The sequence below is a fragment of the Hypomesus transpacificus genome, chromosome 21, assembly GCF_021917145.1.
Source record: "Hypomesus transpacificus isolate Combined female chromosome 21, fHypTra1, whole genome shotgun sequence".
NCBI lineage: Eukaryota > Metazoa > Chordata > Actinopteri > Osmeriformes > Osmeridae > Hypomesus > Hypomesus transpacificus.
In genome coordinates this window covers 3,192,440-3,218,179 of record NC_061080.1, presented here as the reverse complement: position 1 = coordinate 3,218,179, position 25,740 = coordinate 3,192,440, and the positions used below count along the sequence as shown (strand labels likewise).

General features: G+C 44.7%; 4 protein-coding genes across 4 annotated transcripts in view; all 4 read left to right on the top strand.

Annotated features, from left to right (window-relative positions):
* The window catches only part of LOC124483458 (lectin L6-like), a 504,761-nt gene that overhangs the window by 127,049 nt on the left and 351,972 nt on the right, over positions 1-25,740 (top strand). The window lies entirely within an intron of this gene.
* Positions 77-3,464, top strand: coq7 (coenzyme Q7 homolog, ubiquinone (yeast)). The gene is made up of 6 exons (XM_047043944.1): positions 77-277; positions 529-707; positions 973-1,087; positions 2,180-2,319; positions 2,555-2,623; positions 3,046-3,464. Exons 1-6 carry the CDS (start codon positions 184-186, stop codon positions 3,121-3,123), a joined length of 675 nt encoding a protein of 224 aa, XP_046899900.1. The 5' UTR covers positions 77-183; the 3' UTR covers positions 3,124-3,464.
* On the top strand, positions 12,543-19,974 carry notum2 (notum pectinacetylesterase 2). The gene is made up of 12 exons (XM_047043953.1): positions 12,543-12,761; positions 12,993-13,315; positions 13,677-13,729; positions 14,341-14,436; positions 14,596-14,656; positions 14,976-15,085; positions 15,192-15,294; positions 16,076-16,264; positions 16,419-16,519; positions 16,955-17,102; positions 17,358-17,405; positions 18,421-19,974. Exons 2-12 carry the CDS (start codon positions 13,005-13,007, stop codon positions 18,725-18,727), a joined length of 1,527 nt encoding a protein of 508 aa, XP_046899909.1. The 5' UTR covers positions 12,543-12,761; positions 12,993-13,004; the 3' UTR covers positions 18,728-19,974.
* On the top strand, positions 20,915-23,581 carry rps15a (ribosomal protein S15a). The gene is made up of 5 exons (XM_047043951.1): positions 20,915-20,958; positions 21,632-21,769; positions 22,008-22,087; positions 22,483-22,568; positions 23,355-23,581. The coding sequence occupies exons 2-5, from the start codon at positions 21,637-21,639 to the stop codon at positions 23,446-23,448; spliced, it is 393 nt and encodes a 130-aa protein (XP_046899907.1). The 5' UTR covers positions 20,915-20,958; positions 21,632-21,636; the 3' UTR covers positions 23,449-23,581.

Here is a 25,740-nt window from a genome sequence, read left to right as displayed (position 1 = left end):
ATAAAGCCAGAGAGCATGGGTTGTATCAGGTAGTTTGTATTTTTTAAAGAAAGAAAAAGAAAACCTCACCGAACCCGCTTATTACTGACGTCATATTAACGCGCCACCACATACTGACAACATTGCATTCAATGACACTCCAGAGTTGTGTTTTAAATTAAACAAATTACCACAGATTGAGCCATGCAGAGGGCCGTTTTCGCGCATATTACATTGCACGACTGGACGCAAGTTTTCAGTCCTTTGAGAATTCAGCAATGTTGTTTGAAATACAGAGGTAAGCACCAATGTTTGCTATGTGAACATATCTGTCATCCAGCCATGCTTTGAGCAGCAAGGAAGTCCTAGAAGCCTTGCGATCATGCATTTAAAAACTGTAGCTAACAGCTACCTCCCCGTATTCTGGTCTGACTGTCTTTGCATTAGAGATGCATCTAACCAATGCTTTCAACGTCTAATTCACGTATATGTGTGCATAAAAGGTCAGAGGACATAGCATAACCCTTTCGTTGTGTAATTGTGACACAGGACCATTACATCTCTCGTCGCGGGGATACAGCGTGCTCCCACCCCCCCTCGACAGTGAAGAAAAGGCAATGCTGGACAGCATGTTACGGGTAGACCACGCAGGTGAATATGGTGCTAACCGCATATACGCCGGCCAGATGGCGGTGTTGGGAAGGTCGCAGACGGGACCTCTCATTCAGGTAAACATCCGAGGAGAGTCAGAAGGTGCTGCTAGATTTATCAATACTTTTGAACTTATCACAGAACATTTAATATTCACTCAAAAGACTGACCAAAAGACTGACCTGAGTCATGTGCGTTATTGTGTAATTAACGCTAATGTATCTTGTTAGCAATGTAGTGGAGTACATGGAGTGGCAGACTCCATACATTTGATGGCAGACCCACTTGCCGGCTAACCTGTATCAATCAATGAGCTACAGTTTATTTTGTTTTGCCCTCCAGCAAATGTGGGATCAAGAGAAAAAGCACCTTGAGAAGTTTGACGAGATCCTGGCTGAGAACCGAATTCGACCAACATTACTGCTGCCCCTTTGGAATGTTACAGGGTTCCTATTAGGTAAAGTATTGTTAAAAGAAAGGGAGTAGAGAATCTTGGATTTAATTATATCTTTCCATTTTCCACAAAGAACATATCAAAAAGGGACATTGAGTTACATTATTAACGACGTACAAAATTACATGTTTAGCTTTACATTGCAATCAGCAGGGCAGGATTTAGGGTAGTGGGGGCCCCTGGGTTTGAGTCATTTTCGGGCCCTACCTGCTATACATTACTTTAAATAGAACAAAATGATACATACACAAGCGAGTATTCACCCATGTCTATGGTTATACCATGGTCTGGGTGAATACTCGATTCTGATTGGCTGCAGGGGTGTCCATTACCAGGTGATAACAGACACCTACTACGTCATTGCAGCAAAACTGTCTTTTCACCGTTCTAAATTATTGCGCTAGCTTCATATATGAGCCTGTACAAAGTGTCTGAAATAAGTAACCATAACAACAGGGACGGAGTCAAAGCCTCCATTTACAATTTTGAAAGACTTTAACAAGCTAACTTGTATTTACAACAATGAGTGACTTCAATATTTATTTTAACATATTAGAAAAATTTTACTTTTCTGAATGTACTGTGTCAGTGTCACGTAACCGCTCATCTCCTATCCCATTCACTATTCACTTCGCTAGTCAATCTACTTCAGACAGGCGGCGGCCAACACAAAATGCCGATAGCTTGTTCGTGAAAATCTTGATATTGATTTGGGGACAGTGACATGGCTGTTTAGTTAGCTAGTCTTCTTGTCAAACATATTGTCAAATCATATTTACTGTTCGTCAACCATACACAATGTTATTGCCTATGAATCTTGCTGGCATAACTTTCTGGCTAAAAGCTCAGTCCTCCGCTGCACGTTAACGTTAACGGGCGGGGCCCCTATGGGGCGGGGCCTATGGGCTGGAGCCCAGTCAAGCCCAATGGCAAGTCCGGCCTTGGCAATCAGGCATTGTGGGACCAGGTGGAGTATTGATTTTCGTTCGACTCGAGGTGGTCACCGGTCCCAAGGACATTGGTAACAATATTTATCAAAAACATTTTCATAATATGGTATATCATTAAATAAATATGATTCGTTGATCTCCTCAGGGGCGTCCACAGCCCTGCTTGGGAAGGAAGGAGCCATGGCCTGCACCGTGGCTGTGGAGGAGAGCATCTCAGAGCATTACAACAGCCAGATCAGAGCACTGATGGAAAAGGACCCTGACAGATATATTGAACTCTTAAAGGTTAGTCAACTCCCAACTGTATCCACTAAAATGGAATGGACTCAGTGGCTGTCAGTTCGCAGGTTCAAACCCCCATCTTGATGTCGCTTTGGATATTATTATTGATTCAACCGTTTTGGTGCAGCTCATACAGCAGTCTCTAAAAAGGACAATTAAAAGTGCTTTATTGAAATTGTTTGTACTGTTTGTTTGTCAGGAAAGCCACTCAAACTTAGTTTTTGCGTTTCCTTTTAAGGTAATAAAGGAATTCCGCGATGATGAGATGGAACACCACGACACAGGACTGGAACATGATGCTGAATCTGTAAGACCGTATTTTACCTTACTTTTGATTTGTTTTCTAAGTTACAGTAAGCTTCTGTGCAGTTCTAACTGAATTATTTCAACCAAAATTAGTTGCACAATGTGGGAGGGTTTGTTGTTGGTATTCAATTTATTTATGTTTTTGTTACATAATGTTGTGTTTTGTTATGTCAAGTATTTTTTTGTTTGGCATTCATCACAGGATCATTATTGGTTTACCAATAACAATATTCCATCAAAAATAGAAATTATTTCAAGGCTTCTATCATGGAACCCACCCAAGTGCTTTGATCTGTCCAAACCGGGTCATGTTGGGAAATACTTTATGTGGCTGTGGTATGCTTTCCTCATTGGGGCTGCTTAAACCAGACTAGACTATTGTGAAATAAGTTGTTTGTTTGTGTTTTGTTTCCTATATTTTAGTTACCCGGATTCTGGCTTTTGAAGAATGCAATACAAGTTGGCTGTAAAGCAGCTATATACATTTCGGCACGCATCTAATTATAGATCACATGTTTGCATATATATTTCTAATTCTGGTAAATAATTGTGAATTTCATTAGTGGTTCCCCCAAACATTTAGTGCCACTGCGTTTTGAAAAAGTACTTTTATGTATTATGTATTTCCTTACATATCTTTATTTGATGGTTTGATTGTTGATTTGTTACTCTGCCAGATGGATATTGATACTGTACATGGTAATTTGTCCTATTACATTCTGGAAATGTGAGTAAAAGTGAGTCTGCCTGGTCTGCACAGTGCGTAAAGTTGACTCAACACTTATCAGTTTGTGTATTTTCCTCTAAATGTGTACCAATAAAATTGATACATGGTTGTCTAAGAGGAGCCCAGTTTTATTTCTTCAGTTCATACATGCCAGCCCAAGACAGTTGGAAGTCTTTCTCAAGTTGGCATCAGGTAAAGAAAAAGCTGTCTTAAAGAGAAATTGCGAGAAACATGGTGGTGTTCTGCTCAATTACATTCAAAATCAATTGCACTGCTTTTGGTCTACAGTTTTCTTCCACTCAGTTTGGCTTAATTATGGTAGGATTTCACTCACTATTACACTCTGGCAGTAGTTTAGAGTGCAACGAAGTCTTCAGAGGTTTGCACAATCTCACCCCTTCCCGATGTAGTCAATGGCAAAAAAATTCCAGGGTCGCTGTTCCCCAGAAAGCGACATAGCCCAGATAGTTCTAATGAGGTCAAATCGATATTGGCATTCTCACGCCATCGTACCCTTCAACGAACTGTCCTCTTTCTCATATTATAGGTCATTAATCACCCTGAACAATGGCTTGTCACTCCAGCTGAACTGCTAAGCCCCTAACACAGCTGTTCTTCGTTGGAACATGAGGTCAATGTGAAAGAGGGATCGACAAACGCAGGGCTAATCTACAGTGTGCCTTTGAGCGAGCAGGACAAATCAGTCATTTGTTCCTTCCAATGCTCCCTGGTATTGATTGTAGGAGATGTCAGTGTGTCCTTATACAAGCCCTTTCATATCTGCCCCATGTCTTTTCCGTGGTTCACACTTGTCACTGTCTTTCAGATACAGGGGGCATTGTGAATCCTGTATGGACTCGGGGACAGGGAGCCAAAGGCGGGAACATTGGGACCATCACATGCAGAACTAACATCACAGATGTGAGAAGGTTAAGAAGTTGTTGGTGGGACAAAGTTACGTTCAAGGTCCTCAGACACGACTACACCTCCCAAGGATATTTCAGAGTCAGTACACATAGGCTGGGGAAGCAGTGATTTAAAGGGCTAGTGGATATACAGTCCCAATTTCCTAAGGACATGGTGTTGGCTCGTTGCCTGGTGTGTGAGAGAGCCACAGCACCTTTGTCTTGGCCCAGCTGAAGCACCTCTCTTACGGGGACTGTGGCCCCAGTTCACAGGGCCTGAGCTATTTTCCCCAGCATGAGGTCAGAGGAGTTTTTTTAGCCAGGGGTTGGGTTTATGTATCAGAACTGACCCGAAAGGTTAACATGCTGTAACTCTGCTCTTTGTGTGTCCTCTGCCTTAAAAATAGACCCCTCCCCCTCTACAACCATAGGCACACACCCCAAGATGGACAAAACTCCCTCAAACAAATTAAGACCGTGAACAGGAACGTTTGGTTTAACCGTTGGGTGTGCTTTTAGCAGGGGCTGACTCGGAATGGCCCGACAGAGAGGCGTGTGTATATAGGTGAAGCTATTTTGTGGATGAAAGATGGAGCTAGGCCTTGGTCCAGGTGGGTTTGATCTGTGACCCCCTTTCTCTCTGCCCATGTCCACCCTCGACACCTGGTGATCATGCTGACAAAGATACCTCGAAGCTGAACTGCCAATGAGCCCAAGTCAGTATTAATAAACGGTGACGCATAGCCACCATAAATCACAAAGGGCCCTCTTTAGCTCTTGTTGCAAAACAGTCCATAAATTTGAACCAGTAATACAGAACATAAACAGATCGTCCTGCAACGTGCACAGGGCAACCACTGCAGATAGTCTTTCACTTCTGACATTTGATCTGTTTGGTCATTTGACGCTTATAAATGTCTTGATTGTGTAACAAATGACGTACGTGTGATGTGCATGCATGTTTTCAGGTCCATCGTTTACAGACGAGCTAAAACTGTGATCCATTAACAGAACAAGCCAGAAATCAGAATCCACCCAAAACCTTTAATCGAAACAGAAATTATGTAATTGAATACATTTGCAGTATCAATGCAGCAGAACCCTTTTATCCTGAAGTTTTACCAGCAATGTGTTCCTATTGTGTGAACCATGAGTCATGAGTCAACATGAGAATGTGTTGCCAGCTATAGGCTATAGTCCACTGTTCTAATGTCTAAATGCATTCTTGCCAGGCTTACCGGTGCAAAATTAAAGAAGATATTTTTGTTATTACAGACATGACACTTTCACCACTTTGTTACAATGGGCAAGAAGATGCATGGGCATACTTTAATCTGTCACAGGAAGCAACGGCCTATACATAAATGACAGTTGAGGCCGAGAGGCTTTGCATCTAAAAGATGACTGTCACAGATTATTTCTGTTGCAGATTAATAGTGTTGACAGCTTTATAGCAAGATGCAAGTCTTAAAAAAAGCAACAAGTGCACAAATGCATTTTTGGCACTGTGTTGGGTGACAAAATTGCCGTTAAATAAAAACATGAGTGATGACTCATGATACAGGTGTTAATAACAGCAGCCTAAACCATAAAACAAACGTCTAAATTAGCACCCGTTTTTAACCACCCCTGTAATTCAATCCTCTCTGCTTGATAAGCAATTGGGATTCGGCTAAGGACGGAGGAGCAATTCAAACCTTCAGTGCTGAGTAACGTGTGACTCTGACATTTACACCCTGTTAGAGCTATCTTTAGACTCTGTGGTAATCAAGAGTTTGGATGAATTGTTCAAGTCCTTTGCCTAGATTCACCTCTGGAATCTGTTGATAAATCGACCGGGAAATGGGCAATAAGAATTTGAAAAGTGCTATAAAACCCAAAACAGGACCGTCTCGCTCACTGAGAATAATCGTGGCAGTAAATTTCGAGGGGCACCGACAATATAAATCCACATAAGTCATGAAACCTTTCGGATGCAGATCTTCATGTTTCTTGGACTCTGTCTCCAAAGGATTATCAATCACCAGGCTTCAGGTTTTCGGTCTACAATTGACAAAGAGCAAACAGTGCTCTTTCATCTGTTGGGTCACCAAAGGTCTTGATGAAGAAACCTACGATTACTAATAATTTTAGCAGCCTGTTTAGTCGAAAGAATTGTAGTTGGGCCTGTACACATTAATTCGAGTGTATAATCCCCTAATAATGTTGCCATCATATTTTAGTTTTATTCAAGTGTATAATCCCATAAGAAATGTTGGTATACGTCACGACAGCCATCCCCTGAGGCACTCAATTATTAGACGACAAGCTGACACTGATGCTTATGTCATGTTATCAAGCTGACACTGATGCTTATGTCATGTTATCATAAATTTGAGCGGGATACCTCTGCTGTGTTTGTATGTCAGAACTGTTGTGCCAGTTTGTCACAGCATAGCAACAGTCAGTGCCGGTGTCGTGCCAAAAAGTGTCTTTCTGCCCAAAACTGATTCCCATCCACGGAAGTTGTAGACTTTTCCTTCACACTACCGCCCATTTTATGTGGTCTATAACAGCTGCTTTTACCTGGATCATACAGTCATCACATGCAAATACACGTAACTTTCTGTCTGTGGTAAAAGCAAAGGTATGTCTTTGTGAAACTACCGTTACTTGTAACCAACAAAAAAAGAGGCAAAAAGTGTTTGAAGTGTGAAGTTTCGGCATGACATTTTTAGGCAAAACGATTGTATTGTTTCCGATGTTTATAACCTACAGTAGCCCTTGTGTTTGGTAGAGTAGGCTATGTGTAGCATAATATCCTTGTTTAGGACTAAGCCTACTTAGATACTAGACGGAAATTAACATAATTTATGGATGGGTTATATATATAAATATAACATGAGCTCTTGTAATTATCCTTATTAACTTTTTCTTCCTCATGCCCTATAGATAGCCTAATACAAAATCCAGTCATTTTTACCGCGGACAGGAATCACTATATAGCAGAAAGTCACTTTTTGACACCTGTCACCCCTTTATGAGAGGTTCTCAGAAGTGAGAGGCCATTAACTCGAAGTGGCCCTGACCCAGACTGCTCCCCTTATACCTCGACTTATCCAGGTCAACATATCGCAGCAGGGGCAGAAATCACACTTGGTTTAACAACTCACCTTATTCACTGCCCAAAATAGGTTTGTTTGCTGTTCATTTAACTGTAATGTGTTATTTATATTTTTGTGTACTGTACATGATGTCATGGTTTAAAATTGTGATTGGGTTTAATGCGCTCTGTGTTGCTGGTATATGCATTAATAGTTTTCTAATTTTCTCACTGTTTCACTTATTAAACTGAAATGGTGTCGCACACTTTCAGAGTGTGATATTGTCAATAGGGCTGCATTTCCTTTCAACTGCAACTGATCAAATCCTACTTCAAACTTCACCAGACTACCCTGTAAATCTCCAGGCTTGAGGGTGCCCTGTGAAAGCTGTGACCACGTGTCCTCACAGTGTGAAGCCACAACACATGATGCAAAGGACTGACATCACCTCAAGAGGAATCCTTGATTTACGGCCTTCCCAACATGGGCAAGACGGGCTCCTACAGGACCCTGAGAGGGCGGGCCAAGGTCGGCTTGGGTGGTGGAAGGTAGACGTAAACGTATCATGCCATGGTGTTTGTGTCCTAGTTCTTCGCTCTGGCTTGTGGCGACAAGTGGAAGATCTAAACATTCGAAAGGAATTCTTTGTAGCGCATTCTACGATTTGTGTGATACGGTAAATTGCTTTAGGACATGGTGTTTTAACCCATGTATAAAGTTTCATACATGGTAGGCTTATATTAAGAAGATGTGTTACATGTATGGAGGCCATATAAGCGCTCTACAAAGCCTTTCGTAAGCGTAATAAGATGTATTTTGCACATAATCTTCTTTAGATATGCGGCATCATCAGCATGGGTAATTGTGTGTGCGTGTTCTTATCAGACAGGGTTTGTCAGGCGTGTTCGGACTATGGCATTGCCGTGATTTGGATCAGCTGGAAGGGGAGCACAGACGCTGCCTCTGAACACGGACTCTGACCCCCAGCACGGCGTGACCCCTGCGGAGATATTCTTCACCGTGGTGACAGGCGGTCGCAACGGACGCTCCAGCCTGACTCCAAGGCCACGTTACTACTCTACTGTGTCATGGGCCTCAAAGACTCTTCAAGCTATTTGCCAAAGCACGCCCCCCCCACCACACACACACACACACACTCTCCCACCCGACTCTAAAACCCTTGGCCGAGTTAGGCAAGAGGACAGAGACAAAGGTGATGCGAGGAAAGCTGTTCACCGCACTGTTTGAAGGATTGTGCGTTATTTTGGCATTGTGTATGTGGGCAAGAATGCCAATTTGTCCGTAAAAAAAAAGAAATCCTTGCCCCCTGAACTGGACAATTTTGGTTGTTTGATTTGAATGAATCTGAGCCTCAGCTCGTGTTTTACACCACCGTTAAAGCCAGGGGCCTGCTTTTCCCACATGGTATTTTAACCCTTTGATGCCTGGACTCGTTTTTCATTCTTCCCACTAGCAGTAGCCGGCTGCATAGTTTGGATTGGTGAGTGTGTAGCTCATGCTAGTGGGATCTGCTCAGGCAAAGGTGCGCCAGGCATGCCCAACTGGAATAACGGGGTGTGGGGGAGGGGGGGAGAGGGCGGAGGGGAGGGAGCAGATGCGCCCCATCTGATGCCACCTCTTGTGGGCCGGCGCACCATACCTACACGTCTAGGTCATGCCACCCTATTCCTCTGTTGTTACATCAACCCCCCTTTCCCCTCCCCTCCTCCAAAAACCAGAAGTTCAACTCCTTGTTTCACTGCCACCCCCTCCCCCACCCACCCATCCACCCACCCACCCCCCCACCCCAAACCCCCACCCCCCCATCTATCACCCTGACGCTTTGGCAGTCTGCAGAAGGTTAACATGCGAGGCCTCCTAACACCTGGTCTTGAGGGCTGTCTTTACCCGCTCCACCTGCTAGTGGCCCTTTAGCGTCCGTCGCGCACTTTGCACCGATCCTAGTGAGCCCCCCTCTGTCGACTGGGCTGATTGAAGGGTGAGCCCTGGCAATGCGGCGTGGTCTGGGCCCCATCGCTCTCCTCCTGAGCCCGGCTTTCACACAGCTCGTAAACATGCCACTCTCCCTCCCCATCTGTCATGGCGTGGGCTCGCTCTGCCGGTCTTAGCCCTGCAACGCTGGTGACAACTGAGATTTGGGGTGATGCGGTTGCAGATTGTCAGATTACACGCACCGTAGCCACCAGCGCGTGGCCCCCCGGGCTGGGTAGCGCTGCGCCGTATCGGGCGGACCGAGCGATGGTTCCATGCGCTTCTTGTTGCTCCAAACTCTCACCAGCACCCACATTGACGACGCATGCTGAAAGTTAACGGCTCCCGTGCTCGATGTTGAAGTCGTTACAAGGGGGAGGTCATGACCTTTCAGTGTTGTGGTGGTGTTCAAGAGATATCCAGCGAATGTCAATTGTCTGTGGCGCGCCGTGCTTTGATGCGCTCAGCCGACAAATGTTCTCGCTCGAGGCTTGTGGCCCTCGGCTCCTGGTTGCTCCTGTTTGCTCGTGTTGACACTTGCTTTGTAGACAAATGCCTGGACCACCCTGGATCTAGGTGTCAGTGGCCTGACCTTGGAGCTGCCTGTGAAAAAAAATAACACTAGGCAGAAAGTATGCATCTTATGTGGCCCGGGGGGGTCAAACCGCTGCCCCTTGTCAGGGCCAAAGGTCAGTGGCTCTTTGCGGCCTCTTCACATTCTGCGGCAGGTTACGCTAAATGTTTTTCTTCTCGTTCAAAGGGGCTTTGGGTAATAGACTCCTAGATGAGAGTGTCGCTTTTGGCACGGTGGTGTTGGAGAGGTGCAAAACAGGGTGACTGGCCTTGGACAGGTTCACAGAGTTGAGACAAGCGTGGGCGTTAAACATTGGGGGCTCCTGCTATTGATCTGAGGCCTATCCGCAAAATCTTGTATCCCATATCAAAGAAAAACAAAATAGCAGCAATGCCATTTCGAGAGCTCAGTTCGAGACAGTCTGGCAAAAAGGTGATAGATTTACAGCGACTTTTTTTTGTATCTCAGCTATTTGAGGTATCTGTTAAACAGATTGTTGCATTGATTTCTGGGAAGAAAGATGGATTTACATACTTCAAGGAGAATGAAGGAATGAAGAAATTGTTCAGCTCGGTAGATCAAAATCAGTATAGCAGTGTCATTGGGGTTCTTTTTATTTTGCGTAGGCATACACATTCTCTCAGACATATTTTTTTTTGGCCTCACTTGAAAGTAATGAAAGCAGCCCAAAACATGTGAGAATGAGGCTAAAATGCCCTTTCTAGCCAAAGCAAGAAGAGAAACTCATAAAACGCCTGTTTTAAAAGACGTTTTCGTTTTTAATGTCTAAATATGAGACGATTGTGATCATTTCCGATTTCAATCATTACATTGAATCCTGTCCTGGAACCGTCCACTAAACCATGAACCCACCGTAACCCTCTGCCTGTGCATGTCAATGAAGTAGTGGATGCTTTATCTGTCGATTGTAATCACCCCCCTTCCACCCGGTCCCTCATCTTCCCAGCAGATTCTCCTGCCCTTCCAAAGTCAACTGCCATTACGAGTGCCTGTCTGCCCCACACTGCCTCTGTCCCAGTCCCAGATTCCCAGCACGCCCAGGAGCCTCCCTGAGGCTCATTAAGAGCTTGATTGACACGTCAGGATGGTGTGCATTTCATTGATGAGAATCTTAGAGGCCCTGTGGGGCTCGTGATCTCCCTCTGCGATCGGCTGGGCCTGGTGCGTCACCCTCCAGCTATCCCAACGGGAGGGGGACGAGAGATCTGTTTCAAATGCCCCTGCCTCTGCCTCCCCCAGAGGCAAAGCTTCTGTCCAGGAGCCCCTGTGAGACCATCCTTGGCCCCTGCCAGAGCTCCGCGGAAAAAGGTAAAGAGGCCAAATGAGGCTTTGTGTGGAAGATGGACTCAACCTCTGTTCTTAAAATCCTTAGGTGCCCATAAAGTAATGAGTAAGTTGTGAGGAGAAGTCATGGTAATATTAATACATATATATATATATTATATATATATATATTATATATATATATATCATTTTGTATCAAATTAATTTTTTATAGAAATGTTGATATTATAAAAAATATTTCTTGCTTTTTGCAAGTATACGGGTGCATTGTAGTGTTCCTTGAATAAATCAATTTCTAGCAATAGCTGTGCACTCTATTGAACCGGTACTGTCTGTGAAAAAAGGATTGGGCTGTAATGTAATGCATTATTGCATAGAAATGTGATAACAAAGTTTTGACAAAATGGAGTGACAAAACGTGTAATGGTGTGATTATAGTTCAAGCCATAATTAGATTTGTATGAGTGAGACTTGTCCTACACACGTCACACACAATGTTGTGTACACTAACAGGTGCAGGTAATAGATTAAAGTTGATTGACTTACCGGACTGTAATTCTTAGTTACAGTGTTGTTGACAAATTCAGAATAGTCTGAGGATTGCTTGTTTTTCTCAGAATTTTCCTGAATGCAAATGGGTAAAGATCAACTTTGTAATCATTATTGTGTAAAAAATGATTTGACGATGAATCTTCTTTTGCACATTAAGTGTAGACCTAATCATTCATCAATTCATTGTGTATGTCGGCATTGCATACTAGACCTGGACCTTAATTAAACATACTACTTATTGGTTTTGATAGTGAATGACCATAGGGCATTCAATCGGGTAAAAAACAGCGAGTCCCTCCTCGACCTTCAGTGTCAGCCACTCTGTACACCTCGGGAGTGTCCGCGTCCATTGGATTTTGAACCGTGCGTTAACTTTACGGGGACCATGAGTTCTCTGGTCAGAGTGTGTTTGAGGTGTGCGCTCCAGTGACCCTAAAGGTCACATACCACACAAAAGCACTATGCAGGTATGCCAACAATGTACGTGCTTAAATCAAAGCATAGGCCAACAGAGGTGGGTGGCGGGGGTGAAGGGAGAGAGAGAAAAGCTGGAGGAGGGGAGGAGGGGGGTCGAGATGGGCGGGTGTCGGGGGGGATGGTGCTTGTTGTGGGCCTTGGTCAGGTGGGAGGTTGGGCGTGCGTGTCAGTTTGTGCGTCCATGCGCGTGTGTGTTCCGGGGAGCGAAGGCTTGAAATATGTTCAAGAGAAACCGCGTGTTATCTTTTCTCCTCGCACACTGACTCACTTCAACACCCCTGGTGTGTGCGCCTTGTCAGCGGCACCGGCAAACTGGCAGCAGCTCAAAGAGAATACGAGGAAATATGATCCATATGATGGTACTATAAAGGCTACCACCAACCTCAAGCCTTCACTGAAGACCTGGTCATCAACGCCACCATCACCTACAATTGTCTCCTTTGTCCTCAGCAGTGCCATTCCTCCTCTCGACCTCGGCATCCTTCCTCGACTGCAACCCTCTTCCAGGCGGATATCGGAAAGTGGTACGTTGGGTTTGGAATGGAAGGATTCCGATAACCCTGACTAGAAATTTGACATTTCGAATTTTGACATTTTATATTTGAGGATTGGAACCACCAAATCAAATAATAATCGTCGCTTTAACGTCTCCAAACCTTGGCTTTAGGTAGAAAGAACTTAGATGGATATAAAGTGCTCAGTTGTGTTTCATGCTAATGGTTCTCTAATGATGATATACTCTTCTATTTTTCCAGGCTGGCTTGGCTATGAAGTTACTGGGCCATCTGACTCTGATGCTTCTGCTAGGAGGAATCTGTTGCCAGAATAACCGCAATGCCAAACCCAGTGGCAAATCATCCAAGAAGTCTGGAAACCAGGGGAGTGAGAGCGTTCATCATGCCCCAGAAGATGAGTCTCATTCTGGGCCTGGAGGGTCAACAGAGTCAGGCAAGGAGGGGAGCTCTGCGGCTCGGACGGCCAATCAGCAGTCAGGTTCTGGGAACAAGGCCACGGATGATATGAAGCTGCACTTCCTCAAGAATTCCCAGGTGACTTGCAACGACGGCTCCGCTGCCGGGTAAGATGCTCTTGTGTTTCTGTTTGGAGAAGTGGTGTTTCTCATATTGTTGATATGATACTTTGAAAAAAAGAAAAGATGCTAAAACAGAAAACAACCGTTTCATTGAACATGGACCAAGAATGTTTTACAAATGTATTTTGTTTGAGGCTATCGACTTCAGCGTAGCCAGCATCGACCGCCAACAATGCCGCTAAGAAAATGTGTTAATACTTATGTCACCCTCTTTATATGTTGTGTTTTTTGAGAAAGAGGCCTCGTATAGGTAGATGTAAGCTCAGCACGTGTCCATACATGGTTGTGTGTTCGATTGGTCCAGTCATTCCCTGCCCCTCATCTCCTGTTTATTTGTGGTTCACAGGTTTTACCTAAAGGAGTTCAAAGGCAGCAAGCGATGGCTGATATTTCTGGAAGGTGTGTATTTAAACCCTCCCTCCCAACTGGTTAATTTTATCTCGAAAGGTCAGCCTGTCTTGGTGCGACGTCCCCGCTGGCATTTTAACCGTTGGTCATCTTGTTTCCCTTTTTCCCCTTTTTCGGCGGCTGTCACTCTGTGAGCAACTGCCCAGGCCACCCGTCAAACCTCTCCCAACCTCCACCCAACCCTCTCTCAACACTCTCCAAACCCCCACCCAACCCTCTCTCAACCCTCACCCAAACCTATCCCAACCCCCACCCAACCCTCTCTCAACCCTCTCCCAACCCTCTACCAACCCTCTCCCAACCCTCTCCCAACCCCCACCCAGCCCCCTCTCCATCACTTTAGGATATTTATGTGAATTGCGAGCATGTGTATTCTGGGGATGGGGCGTGTAGAGGCCACCGGATGCATTGCATCATCTCCAAAAACACGTTTCACCTGACTGGGCAGTGCATGCCTCAACTGACCCCCCCTCCCTCCCTCCCTCTCCTTTCCCTCCCCAATGCTACTTAGGACTCCACTATAGATTAACAGGTGTGGGTCTTCCCACTCTGCACCGGATGTGAGTAGGTGAGGGGAGCTAATATTAGTGTCTTATTTTTAGGGGGTTGGTGCTGCTACAACAAAGAGACCTGTGAGACCAGGTACATAAATATCCCCCGGCTCATGAGCTCATCCGACTGGTCCCTGACACGCAAAGGTAGGGTGCTGCCTGGCTTCCTTGTTTTAGAACTCACCGCCATTTGTGATTCAACGTGTCTATCAGGTGTTTTGGGGTCTGCACCGTCGGGTGAGATGCAGCTGTTTGGTTTGAAGACGCCCCTGTCACAATTTGTCCCTCTGATTTTCTCGTTTACAGGAACTGGGATATTGTCCACCCAGGCAGAGGAAAACCCTCACTGGTATAACACTAACATTGTGTAAGTGTGTCTTGTCCTCATTTCTCTTTCTTGGGGGGTATTCAATTGATTGCATTTCATTACCAACGAGGCTTGACAAGCTACAAAAGCAATGAGTCTGTCATTTCCTGACAAACACGTCAGGAAAACATTCAGTTTATCTCCATTTTCTCTGGCCTAGCATGCCAGCTACATAGATATGCCATCAGCGGTTAGAAGATCCTAACATCGGGTCAAATATGGCCACGGGGACCCGATCTGCAAACATATGTGATCGAGGAAGCCAACTGCAAGCTGAGATGTCCTTGTCCATGTGTGTTGTGTGTGTGTGTGTGTACAGATTGATTCCCTACTGCTCCAGTGATGTATGGAGTGGTACGGGGCCAACGCCTGTCAAGGCAGGAAAGGGAAAAGAGAAAGAGAAGGAAAAGGAGAAAGACACAGATGCAAGTAAGACCTTTTTCGAGTCGAAGTTCACATTCCAATTTGTCGAGGAAAACTGATTTGGTTTTCAGCACCATATCGTGTTCTACATTCTCTTTTGTGTTTCTCATAGCCGAGTACACCTTCATGGGTTCCCATATCATTCGTGAAGTCATCAAAGACCTCGTCCCTAAAGGGATAAAGCAGGCAAAGGTTGTCATGCTGGCAGGGACGAGGTGAGCCCTCCCTTCTATTTCCACTCCCCCAACCCCCCCCCCCCCCCCCCCCCACCCCTCCACCCTCCATCCCCCTTCTGTCTCTCAAGCCTCTCCTCCTCACTCACCGCTCCAACTCCTGCTTTTGGACCCCATCCCAGTTTGGCCCTTGACTCCATCATCCCAACCACACCCCCCGCCACCCTTACCTTGCCCCCCCCGCCTCCTCACCCACACTGTCCACCACCACACCACATTCAATAACACACAAAGGTGCTGCAGAAACTCTAAGTTGTAGTCTGTAGACTGTCATAAAGATGTTTACTGGTTGGGCCTCATGGACAATGACATCATGTCTATTAAAGAACCTTGTTGGTGACGGCCAACATTCTCCCAGGGTTAGCACAAGCAGCCAGCAGTATGCTTTGTGGGACGCAAAAAAAACAGCGAGTCCTGACAGCCTAGCTGCTTATCATCTAAAGTGCTAGTCAGACGTGGCCATTTTGGCTTAATTAGGACATGGATCCAAATGGTCTCTGAGCCGCAATGTTGCCTCAGTTGTTTTCCTCCTCCAGAGGACTGTCACTGAATGTTGAATGGATGTCCAGCCACTATCTGACTATACACTGTAATTTGGCAGCCATTTTGTGGCAGCCATTTGGGCTTAGGTTAGCAGAAGCTGTATTGAAGGTACAGGAGTGCCAAGGAATATCAGTCACGAGTACAGTGAGCTTGTTCTGTTGTGGATATGGCAGATATTTGGGCTCAAGTAAAAAATGCCTGTTTCCTTCCTCCCTTGCAGTGCCGGAGGAACAGGAGTCCTGCTGAACATTGAGAGGGTGTCCAGCCAGCTGGCACAGTTGGGTGCAGAGGCTCAAGTTCGAGGATTGGTGGACTCTGGCTGGTTCCTGGAGAGTAAGCAACAAAGGGCACCCGACTGCCCTGACAGTGTCTCCTGCTCCCCTGTAGACGCTATCAAAAAAGGCCTGCGGTGAGACAACAAAGTCAAATGTCCCAGTTTGAATCGTAGTTCCAAACGTTGTTTGTCTTAAGTAGACAAGAATCCAGTTCGGTTCTGCAGCCGGTTTACATTCCTGACCTTGTTAACGTCTCGACTGTGGCGCGTGGTTTACCGTTTGTCTTAGGCTGTGGAATGGCGTTGTGCCTGAGGCGTGTCGGCAGCAGTACAAGAAAGGGGAGGAGTGGCAGTGTTTCTTCGGCCACAAGCTCTACTCCACTTTGACCTGTGAGTGATCGGCCCAATCCTTATCTCAGTTGTGTGAACAGACTGCCCCTTCAAGGACCAGTGTGGGTCCACCTCTGTTTCGTTTCTTATAATAGTATGTAAATGCTAAATCCAAATAATGACACTTCCCTATCCCGGCCACGATTGGTGATTAAGTGATTTGAAAATTGGCTGTAACGAATGCTTTTCATGGAATTTCAGAAATTCCAACCAAAGCAATAATCCACAGTTGTCTGATTGTCTGTCTCATAGTTCTTTAAGCTAACACAGTGTGGAGAAAAGGCGCTAATCCTCGACACTATTCTCGACACTATGTTAGCTTCCAGTGCTCTCCAAGTGAGCTAGCTATCTGGCTGAACCTGCTAATGGCACTGCATCACTAGGCAGTTGTGTCGCTAAATGGTCCGTGTGTGTCTGTGTGTGTTTCTGCTAAAGCTCCTCTGTTCGTGGTGCAGTGGTTGTTTGATGAGGAGCAGCTGAGGGTTGAGAATATCTACCTGGGAGGCCAGACTCTGTCAGGACAGCAGTGGACTTACATGCAGAACCTGGGCAAGGAGCTCAAGAGCTCCCTCAAAGATGTGACGTAAGTCTCTACTGTACTGGAGTTTTGTGGAAGAAGTTAGAAAATAGCAAGACATTCTGATAAAGAATATCTACAATAATGTGACATTACGATCCTCCAAAACGTATCAATTGACGAAGAAGATGAACATTCAGGAAAAGATAGATCGTTTCTGAGATACTTCACCCCATCCCCTTGAAGTCACAGTGGGCGTCACATAGTACCTCTCTTGGCTTCTCGTTTGACTGACTGTATCTTGTGTGTCTGTTTTTGCAGAGCTGTCTTTGCCCCCTCATGCCTCTCCCACACATTGATCACTAAAAGGTAAGGACATATGACTCCTGCTGCCCTGAAAAAGCACATCAACTACCCCCCCAACCCTTCTACCCCTCAACCCCCCCCCCCCCCCCGCCCTCACCCCCCAGTCATCCTCCATCCCTCCTCCTTAACTCCCCCCCCCCACACTAACCCCATCCTTACCCCATGAGCTCATGCTGCTCTTTCTGCACGCTCGTCCATCACGGCGCATTCTGCGTGTCACTGCGTGCCATTTCACACTTTCACTAACCCCCCCAGCACCCCTTTATACACACACACACACACGAGCACGCGCTCGCCCCATACACACACACACGCCTTCACTGAAATATACGCGCGTACAGGGCCACGCATGAGAACACAGGATCTCTCCAGCTGGACATGGGGGAGTCAGGGTCAATGGCAGGGCAAGGGGGTGAAGTCTCAGATACGCTCTAAAGGGCAGAGGGATGTGGTCCTCTCTGGGGGTTGAGCGTGTGTGTATGTGTGTGTGTACTTGTTTGTGTGTGTGTGTGTGTGTGGGGGGGGGGGGGGCGTAGAGGGTTGTGAGGCAGGTGGGTAATTTCACAGTTTGGTAATCTTATGCGGGCCAACGATGTCGATGGTTGCGGTCGTGTTAGGGGATCAGCACAGGTGGCAGCTGGGGAACGGATTGAGATGCGGGCTGCCAAGGCAAACTGCTAACCAGGCTCTGTGGGGGGGGTGGGGGCAGGGGCTGGTGTAGCGTTGGGGGTGGAGTCAGGACAAGTGAGGCCACTCAATCTTTCTCTCTCCTCTGGTTCACTGGCGTTGTCTTTCGTCCTCGCTCCTCCTCACTGCTCTTTTTTTCCCCCGGCTCTCATATGCACTTGCTTGCCCCCGCATCTGCTATGCTTGTTGTATCGTTTTCCCAACTAACCTCTTTCTTTTCCTCCTTCCTCTTTCTCTCTCCTCCTTTCCCTCTTTCCTCTACCCTCTCCCTCGCTCTCCCCCTCGGTCTTGCTCTTCATTTCTCTTGCTCTCCCTCCCTCCCGTGGTACAGTAACTGGATGAGTTTCCAAGTCAAAGGCACTTCGCTCCCCCGGGCGCTACAGTGCTGGGACAAGAGTCTCCAGGAGGCCAACCGAAACAGCAAGACGCCCCTGAAGGGCTGCCCCTTCCACCTGGTGGACGCCTGCCAGTGGCCCCAGTGCAACCCCACCTGCCCCACCCTGATGGACCAGGCCACCCAGCAGGAGCTCACCCTCTTCCAGATGCTAGTCGGCATGGGCCTGGACCTCCAAAAACTCGGCCTCGACCCCAAGAAAGACGGAGCCATCTTGACTAGCATGGTCAGCAACGGTGGCTAAAAGAGAAGCAAAAAACGAGAGCGGAAAAAGCGAGAGCCGTTTTTGAGGGCTTTTTAGTGAGAGAAAACTGTTATTTTTGAGTTGTGACGTAACCATAACAAGGTACAGAATCTGGTTACTTCTTCTTGTGCCGCTCAGCATTCCATTGTGCTCCATTGTTCTTACCTTGGCGACCTGACTGGTGGGTATGTCACTGGGCAATGTGTCTGTTCAGTTTGTCTCCTGGCGCTCTCTTGTGGGCAGTTGAAGGAGTCGCTCCAATATCAAAATCGGGATATGTGAGCCTCGGGTTCTACACAGAGAACAATGAGTGTTGAGAACGTTGATAGATACCAGATACCATACCTGCAACACACTTTCATCTGAATAACACAAAGTATAATTTTACCACATGATTTGTGGTGAGGTTTTTTTACAAACACCTTTACTGATTGGAGGATATAAATCAATTTTACAATCGAATTTCCATCTTTTGTAACTGAATTGGTCTTCGAAATGGCCGGGGTTGTATAATTGAACGTAGACTGGAGAAACATATGAAGAGATTGAGAGAGTATAATATCCATTTTCAGGAAGTACTGTACTTTGGAAGTAGACAAGAAAGAAAGGACAGATAAAACACAGTGTGGAAATGTAAAAAAAAATCTCACCCATTTCACAGACTCTACCGTTGCAATTTACTCTGCAATTTATGGAATTATTTAAATCCTGTATTTCCTATACAACCCATTACTGCCGCAACATAACATGCCTGCATGTGAGGCAGGGCTGTTTGAATTTTTCAAAAACGAAGGCCAATATTTTTAAATGGCCTCAAGGCCGTAGAACTTTCTGCATTTGCTTGAGTATTGTTTTGAAGTGTGTGAGATCTGAATTGGTGGCTGTGTAAGCCCATTTGACATGTGATGTATTTTCTTTTCAAACGCTGAGGTAATCACCTCTTAGCTACATACTGTATGTGCTATGTACTGTATCCACCCTATAGTATGGTTGTAAGACACAATATATATAGCTATTGTATGACATCACATTAATATTTGCTACCGTTTTCAAGTCTTCTGACTCAGATATTTTAAAGAGGCTTTCTGATCGTAATCAGTCTAACGCTGTCGGAAACAACAGAAAACGTGTATGTATTAATAATAGAAACTGTATTTACCATGTAAACTGTAACTTTACACACACACCAAATTGTTGACGTTGGATTGAGTTGTATATTCAACACACTGAATAAAAGTTTTGGATTAGCCCTGAAAATCTGTCATTTTTGTACCACATTATTACCGTGCATTTTGTTTGTATACACTATACACTATACACAGAGAGCCTGCAGATGCATCATTGTCCAATAAACACAGTCCTTTGATGAATTCCCACGCTACTACTGTATGTCACAATACAATTCCAGATTGTCCACTCAGTCTCACTGATGGGTGGGGATGGATGGGTGGGTTGGGTGGGTGGGTGGGTGGACGGACGGACAAACAGACGCACACACACATACATTATTTAATGAAATACAATTTTACCTTTGTATTTTTGTGCATTTGTATACATCTCTGTAAACTCTCCCTTTTGAGATGGTGTGATGTTGACCCTTCTTTCCAAAACCCCTTGACGGTCAACGATTGTTTAAAACCTCATGTGTACTCCAACCACCAGGTGGCGATAAATCATTTTTCAACAACATGCCGCTAAAGACGTTATAAATAATGTTATTGATAGCAGGTTTAACAAGTATGTTATAATGTAGCTGTTATACATTAAGTGTAGCCTAGTTGTTTGAATGAAAAGGGATTTCATTAATCATATTTTCATTGGATAGCCTTCAATACAAGATTACATCCATTACAAAACTAAATGTATTGTTTAAAAGCCATTATCCGTGTAGATATAGAAAACATTGCAAACTGTTACAGTTTGCAATACAGCATATATGTCACACAAATAATGTAACAATAGGCCTACAGTAGGCCAATTGTTACATTATTTGTGTGACATATATGTTGGAATTTCATTTGATTGTTGATGTGTATTATTGTGATATAATTCGTAATATTTGATGTGATTCCGATCATCATTTTAATTTTACGAGCTGTTACGAGTGTTTAGATTGGCAAATCATTCAGATTTGCAAAGTCGGTTGTCTTGTCTTGCAAGTTCTTCGATTTTTTTCCCATATTGCATTGCTGAATTTTTCTACTTCCTCTTTCCGCCATATTGCAGAACCGGTAAGGTCTCCCTCTTAATTCTTATTTTCAATCTATTGAAAATCTAGTACATCCAAGCATCTTCAACACAGTTTTTGGACAGGTATTGTTGTGTTAAAGTGTAGTTATTTTATAAGGTGGTTATTGTGTCGATTAAACATACAGATTCGTTGACACCATCTAAAATCTGAAGTCCTTCGGGGACTTGTGATAGAAGCTGGCCATGTAGCATGTTGGATACCGCAGGGACAGAACTCGGGAGTAGCAGAGAAAATAATATAGCTTACAATTACTACAACGATTCGACTGTGGAATTCAGTTTTTCTTGATCGGTGTGTAGGTGTATAAAGAGAGGTATAGTATGATGTGCTTCATTGTTAAAAGTGGACCAATTAAACCTAGCTTACTGCGACTAGTTAGCTGGTAGGTTGATTTCACCCAGGTTATGGAGTCTTCGTGCATGGCGGGGATGGACATGGTTTCTTTAAGCTGTTGTGTTAAACATCAGACGATGTTGGTTTTTAATGGCTCTTGTATGGCAGTTATTTAACGACTGGTAGTCATCTATTGAAGTGATGGCCTGCCAGTGTCAATTCGTCACTGCGTTAAATGCTAGTTAAGTTAGCAAGCTATGGTTGGTCAGTACTGTCCGTCGTTTCGTAAAACGCTAAATTTGTAAATGTTTCTTTCTAAGGCATCATGGTGCGCATGAACGTTCTCGCGGACGCGCTGAAAAGCATCAACAATGCAGAGAAGCGTGGGAAACGCCAGGTTCTGATCCGGCCGTGCTCTAAGGTCATCGTGCGTTTTCTGACCGTGATGATGAAGCATGGTAAGTTGTTCAAAAGTTGCCTTTCTCGCTGTGTCCTGGTATACGTGATTGTGTGATGTATGGCAGTGTACTGGTAACCAAATGAGGGCCTGAAGGGGCATGGGTTCGTTCGAGCGTGAATATGATCCCGGTTTAATGTGTTGACAAGCATACTAATCCAATGAACAATATGGACTGTTAGTGGTATCTTTGTGATGTCTGGTGGTAATGCCTTGTCTCCTCCTTGCCTTCTCCCCAGGTTACATTGGTGAGTTTGAGATCATCGACGACCACAGGGCTGGGAAAATTGTCGTCAATCTCACAGGAAGGCTAAACAAGGTAAATGACATGACGCTATCCTTCCAACGCTGATTAAGGCACCAAAAGGCCAGTTTTTGAAATGTGGGAGAGGGTGTGGCAGACTCCTGTGGCATGTGTACCTGCCTTTGCTGCAGCCATTAAACACTGTTGGAAGAGTGATCTTTATTCATGAATGTAGTGACGTATAGGTGCTTGTCTAACATACAAATATTGTAATTGTCAATGATCACAACTCATGTCAGTCTCCACAGGAAATGGTTAACCGTGTCATTTTGAGGGGGAGTGCCTATGTGCTTGTGCTTCTTCGAAAAGCTCACCAGTTGTTGCAGATGCTGGTAGCGGTGTCATGCTGCTACCCTGTTTTCTGCAGTCATTCTAATCATGACCCCCCTCCTCTGTCGTTTGTGTTTTAGTGCGGCGTGATCAGCCCTCGCTTTGACCTCCAGCTGAAGGATCTGGAGAAGTGGCAGAACAACCTGCTGCCCTCAAGACAGTTTGGGTGAGAACTGCAACCAATGCCCTGAATGTGGGAATGGGCTGATGTGGGCTTTTTCATTGTGCAAGCTGTATATGGAGTCGGGAGATTCCCCCTGAAAACAATGGGTGATTGTAGTTCACGTGGATGAGGGTTGGGTGAGTGTTTGGGTCATTTCAACAATGATGGTCAATTACTGTCTGGCCACATTTGACAAAGTGTCTGGGGTGCATGTACTCAATGACCGGCCTTACCAGACTACATCTCATCCTGACTGGAATGTCGCGTACTGCCGTGTCACTTTTTGTAGAGGAATTGTGCTACTTTGCTTTTGACATGGCCGTTTCCAAGTCATGGAGTTGAGGTGGTGGGGTTTGTGCACTTGACCATTGCTTAAATGTCTTAGCCAATCAATTACTAGTATTTTGAGATTGTGTAAGGATGTCCCCGTCCCTTGACTTAACCCATAAGTAGACTCTTAATGTGAGGTGAACCTAACCAGTGTCGTATACCTTATTTCTTTAGAAACACTGGTAAATGTTATATGGTTGTTTAACATTCAAAGACACCCCAAGGTCTGCTTTCAAGGAACTTCCACGCAAGTCTATCAAAGTGCTCTTTCTTCACACCTTTTATTATTGTCAATGGGTGTGCCCTTGGCATGGGGTGGGCATTTGGCGTTTGCAGTTATTTTGCAGCAGTCAAGAGCATAGATATTTCGATTCTGAGATGTCATGCTTGCAGTGTAGGAAATGCTGTGAATCTTTTCATGAGAATGTCCTTGCTGATATGTTGTGTTTCTCTTTGCAGATACATCGTGCTGACCACCTCAGCTGGCATCATGGACCATGAAGAGGCCAGACGGAAACACACAGGAGGAAAAATTCTGGGATTCTTTTTCTAAAATGTAAAGAACTGTGCAAAATAAAAACCAAATCCAGTGGACTGGTTTCAATCTTTGGTCTCTTTTTTTTGTGCGTTCAAGCTATGCTATTACAGAATAAAAACAGACGTCGTGAAATGACTACTACTTTAAATTTGTTTGGATATCAGTTTTTCCTGCTCTAGTAATATAGTTAAAAGACCTAGTGTCGTGCTGGTGCTGTTTGAAGGGCAGGGCACCTTGCATGGGTGTCGACTAGCTCTACCATGCATCATAAAGATATGATGTATCATGTATGGTGAAATAGTCTTCAACCTTGATTAACTGAGATTAGGTGATGTAGATTTACAGGCAGCCGACTAGTGCGGCATGAAGAGGGGGGCAGCAATTTCCCAAGTGTATCAATTACTTTAGCCTCCTCAGCTACCAGCAGAGGGCGCCAACCGCACGCCATGTCTGCGTTGTGGTTGGGGGCGACGGTGCCCTGATTTGCGCTTTCCCGGTTGGGGGTTGCTGGTGGTTAATCTTGCCTAGGGCACCAAAGGTGCTAGGACCGGTACTGGCACTGAGGACCAGGGTTGAAGACCAAAACTCTTGAGTGCACATTATTTAATGAAGGGGCATCCTTTCTGCATGAAAATGATCTGCAGTAAACTTTTTATTTCAGCCCAGAAATGACAGTATCCTTTAAAGTATGCAATCAAAAGTTGGCAGACATGGCTTTTTACAGAATAAAATTATAGAAATGTTCAAAAGGGTTTAGGTAATCCTTATGTAGCTTGTTTAACCCTTACTCTTTGCAACAGCTACTTTCTTCTGTTCTTTAAAATGAACCATGCATAGCTTAAGTTTATATCATTAATACCACTGCATTGATGTAGCATCATAGCTAACTGAATGTTATCCTATGACATCAGAGGTCCCAAAACTGGAACATTTCACATTTGAATGTGGAAAACTAATCCCAGTTCCATGAAGGTGTAAGCCTACTATTTTTTTATAGTCTACAAGAATACATTTAAAAGATGCACAAACATCATATTAAAGATTATAAAGCAACTCCTCGGAAATTGAACCAAACAAAACACAAAATCCCCAAAGTTTACCGCTGAAATTCTCTTCACTACGAAACTGCACTGATACAGAGCTTACATCTGATCTGACAATGCCTTACAAATGAAAATTCACAAGGCCTTCTACACAGAAACCTGAATTTAAGATTTCTCGTTGGATTCTCAAACTGAAGGAAAGTACGTTTCAACTTTTAATTTGTAATAAAAAAAAGAAAGAAATTGTCATAATTTATCAATCATTTATGAAGTTAAATATCTGTTATTTTTGCTCGATTAGCTCTGAAGGAAGAAGAGGAAACGCCTGTTCCCAAGACCGGTCCATTCATTGAGACCCCTTGGCTGAAGAACTATCGCATCCCCAAACTGCCCAAGGCCACCGGTAATGTGAGTGCTGCTCCCTCCTCTTCCTCCAGAGGGAGAAGCAGAGAGAGACACTGGAAGCACAGCCGCCAAGCCATCCCGGCCTCCCTTTCCTCCCAGAAGCAGGCCAGCCGTGGATGTTCCAGGGAGAGGTGCAGTAAGACCCACAGGAGCCGCCTAGAGCCCAGCCACTATGACCGGCGCAGGGGGAGAGAGGAGAGGAACTCTGCTGCTTCCAGAGAGGAGACGTCCAGGGAAAACCTCCACCAGGGTCACCACTCCCAGTCCAGCTCCCACAAGAGGCCTCGGGAAGATGGGGACAGTCTTTAGACCCACCCTGAGCCTAAGAAGATCAGGCAAGAGGTCAGCACTTGAAAAGCAACCTTCTTGAACCAGACTTCTTGCCTCTTATAAGCACATTTTTAAAGTTGTATATACATTAGTTAAATTAATGATTTAGTTAGTTAAGTGTTTAATAAGTGAATGATTTTAGTTAGTGATAAGTATAGTGATACGTTAATTACAATTCTGAATGTTGTAACATGTGGTTAGTGAAAAGTTATTATGTTTTATTTTACAAAATAAAAAATCAGCTTCATTTGTTTGTGTCCTTTTTATATATTGTATTCTCTTTATGAAAATAACATTGTTTCCCCTATGTAGTCGTCATGACAAATGTTATTGAAATAAACCATCCACTCAATGTGAATACTAAAACATATTATATATGGTCGTAGACAATAACATATTGTAGTCCTGTCTCAACAGTTAATCCCTAAAGTATTTCAAATCCATGCACACAGAAACGCAGCATATCAATCTCATCAGTGTTCACTGTTCTGAAATTGTTGATGTTGAACATTGACAAAACTATTCTTCA

Coding starts and splice junctions, on each gene's coding strand:
- coq7 (XM_047043944.1), top strand. CDS start 184: ATGCAGAGGGCCGTTTTCGCGCATATTACATTGCACGACTGGACGCAA. Junction 708..972: donor AGACGGGACCTCTCATTCAG/GTAAACATCCGA, acceptor TTTGCCCTCCAG/CAAATGTGGGATCAAGAGAA. Junction 1,088..2,179: donor TGTTACAGGGTTCCTATTAG/GTAAAGTATTGT, acceptor TGATCTCCTCAG/GGGCGTCCACAGCCCTGCTT.
- rps15a (XM_047043951.1), top strand. CDS start 21,637: ATGGTGCGCATGAACGTTCTCGCGGACGCGCTGAAAAGCATCAACAAT. Junction 22,088..22,482: donor TCACAGGAAGGCTAAACAAG/GTAAATGACATG, acceptor TTTGTGTTTTAG/TGCGGCGTGATCAGCCCTCG. Junction 22,569..23,354: donor CTGCCCTCAAGACAGTTTGG/GTGAGAACTGCA, acceptor TTCTCTTTGCAG/ATACATCGTGCTGACCACCT.
- notum2 (XM_047043953.1), top strand. CDS start 13,005: ATGAAGTTACTGGGCCATCTGACTCTGATGCTTCTGCTAGGAGGAATC. Junction 13,316..13,676: donor AACGACGGCTCCGCTGCCGG/GTAAGATGCTCT, acceptor TGTGGTTCACAG/GTTTTACCTAAAGGAGTTCA. Junction 16,265..16,418: donor GCTATCAAAAAAGGCCTGCG/GTGAGACAACAA, acceptor CGTTTGTCTTAG/GCTGTGGAATGGCGTTGTGC.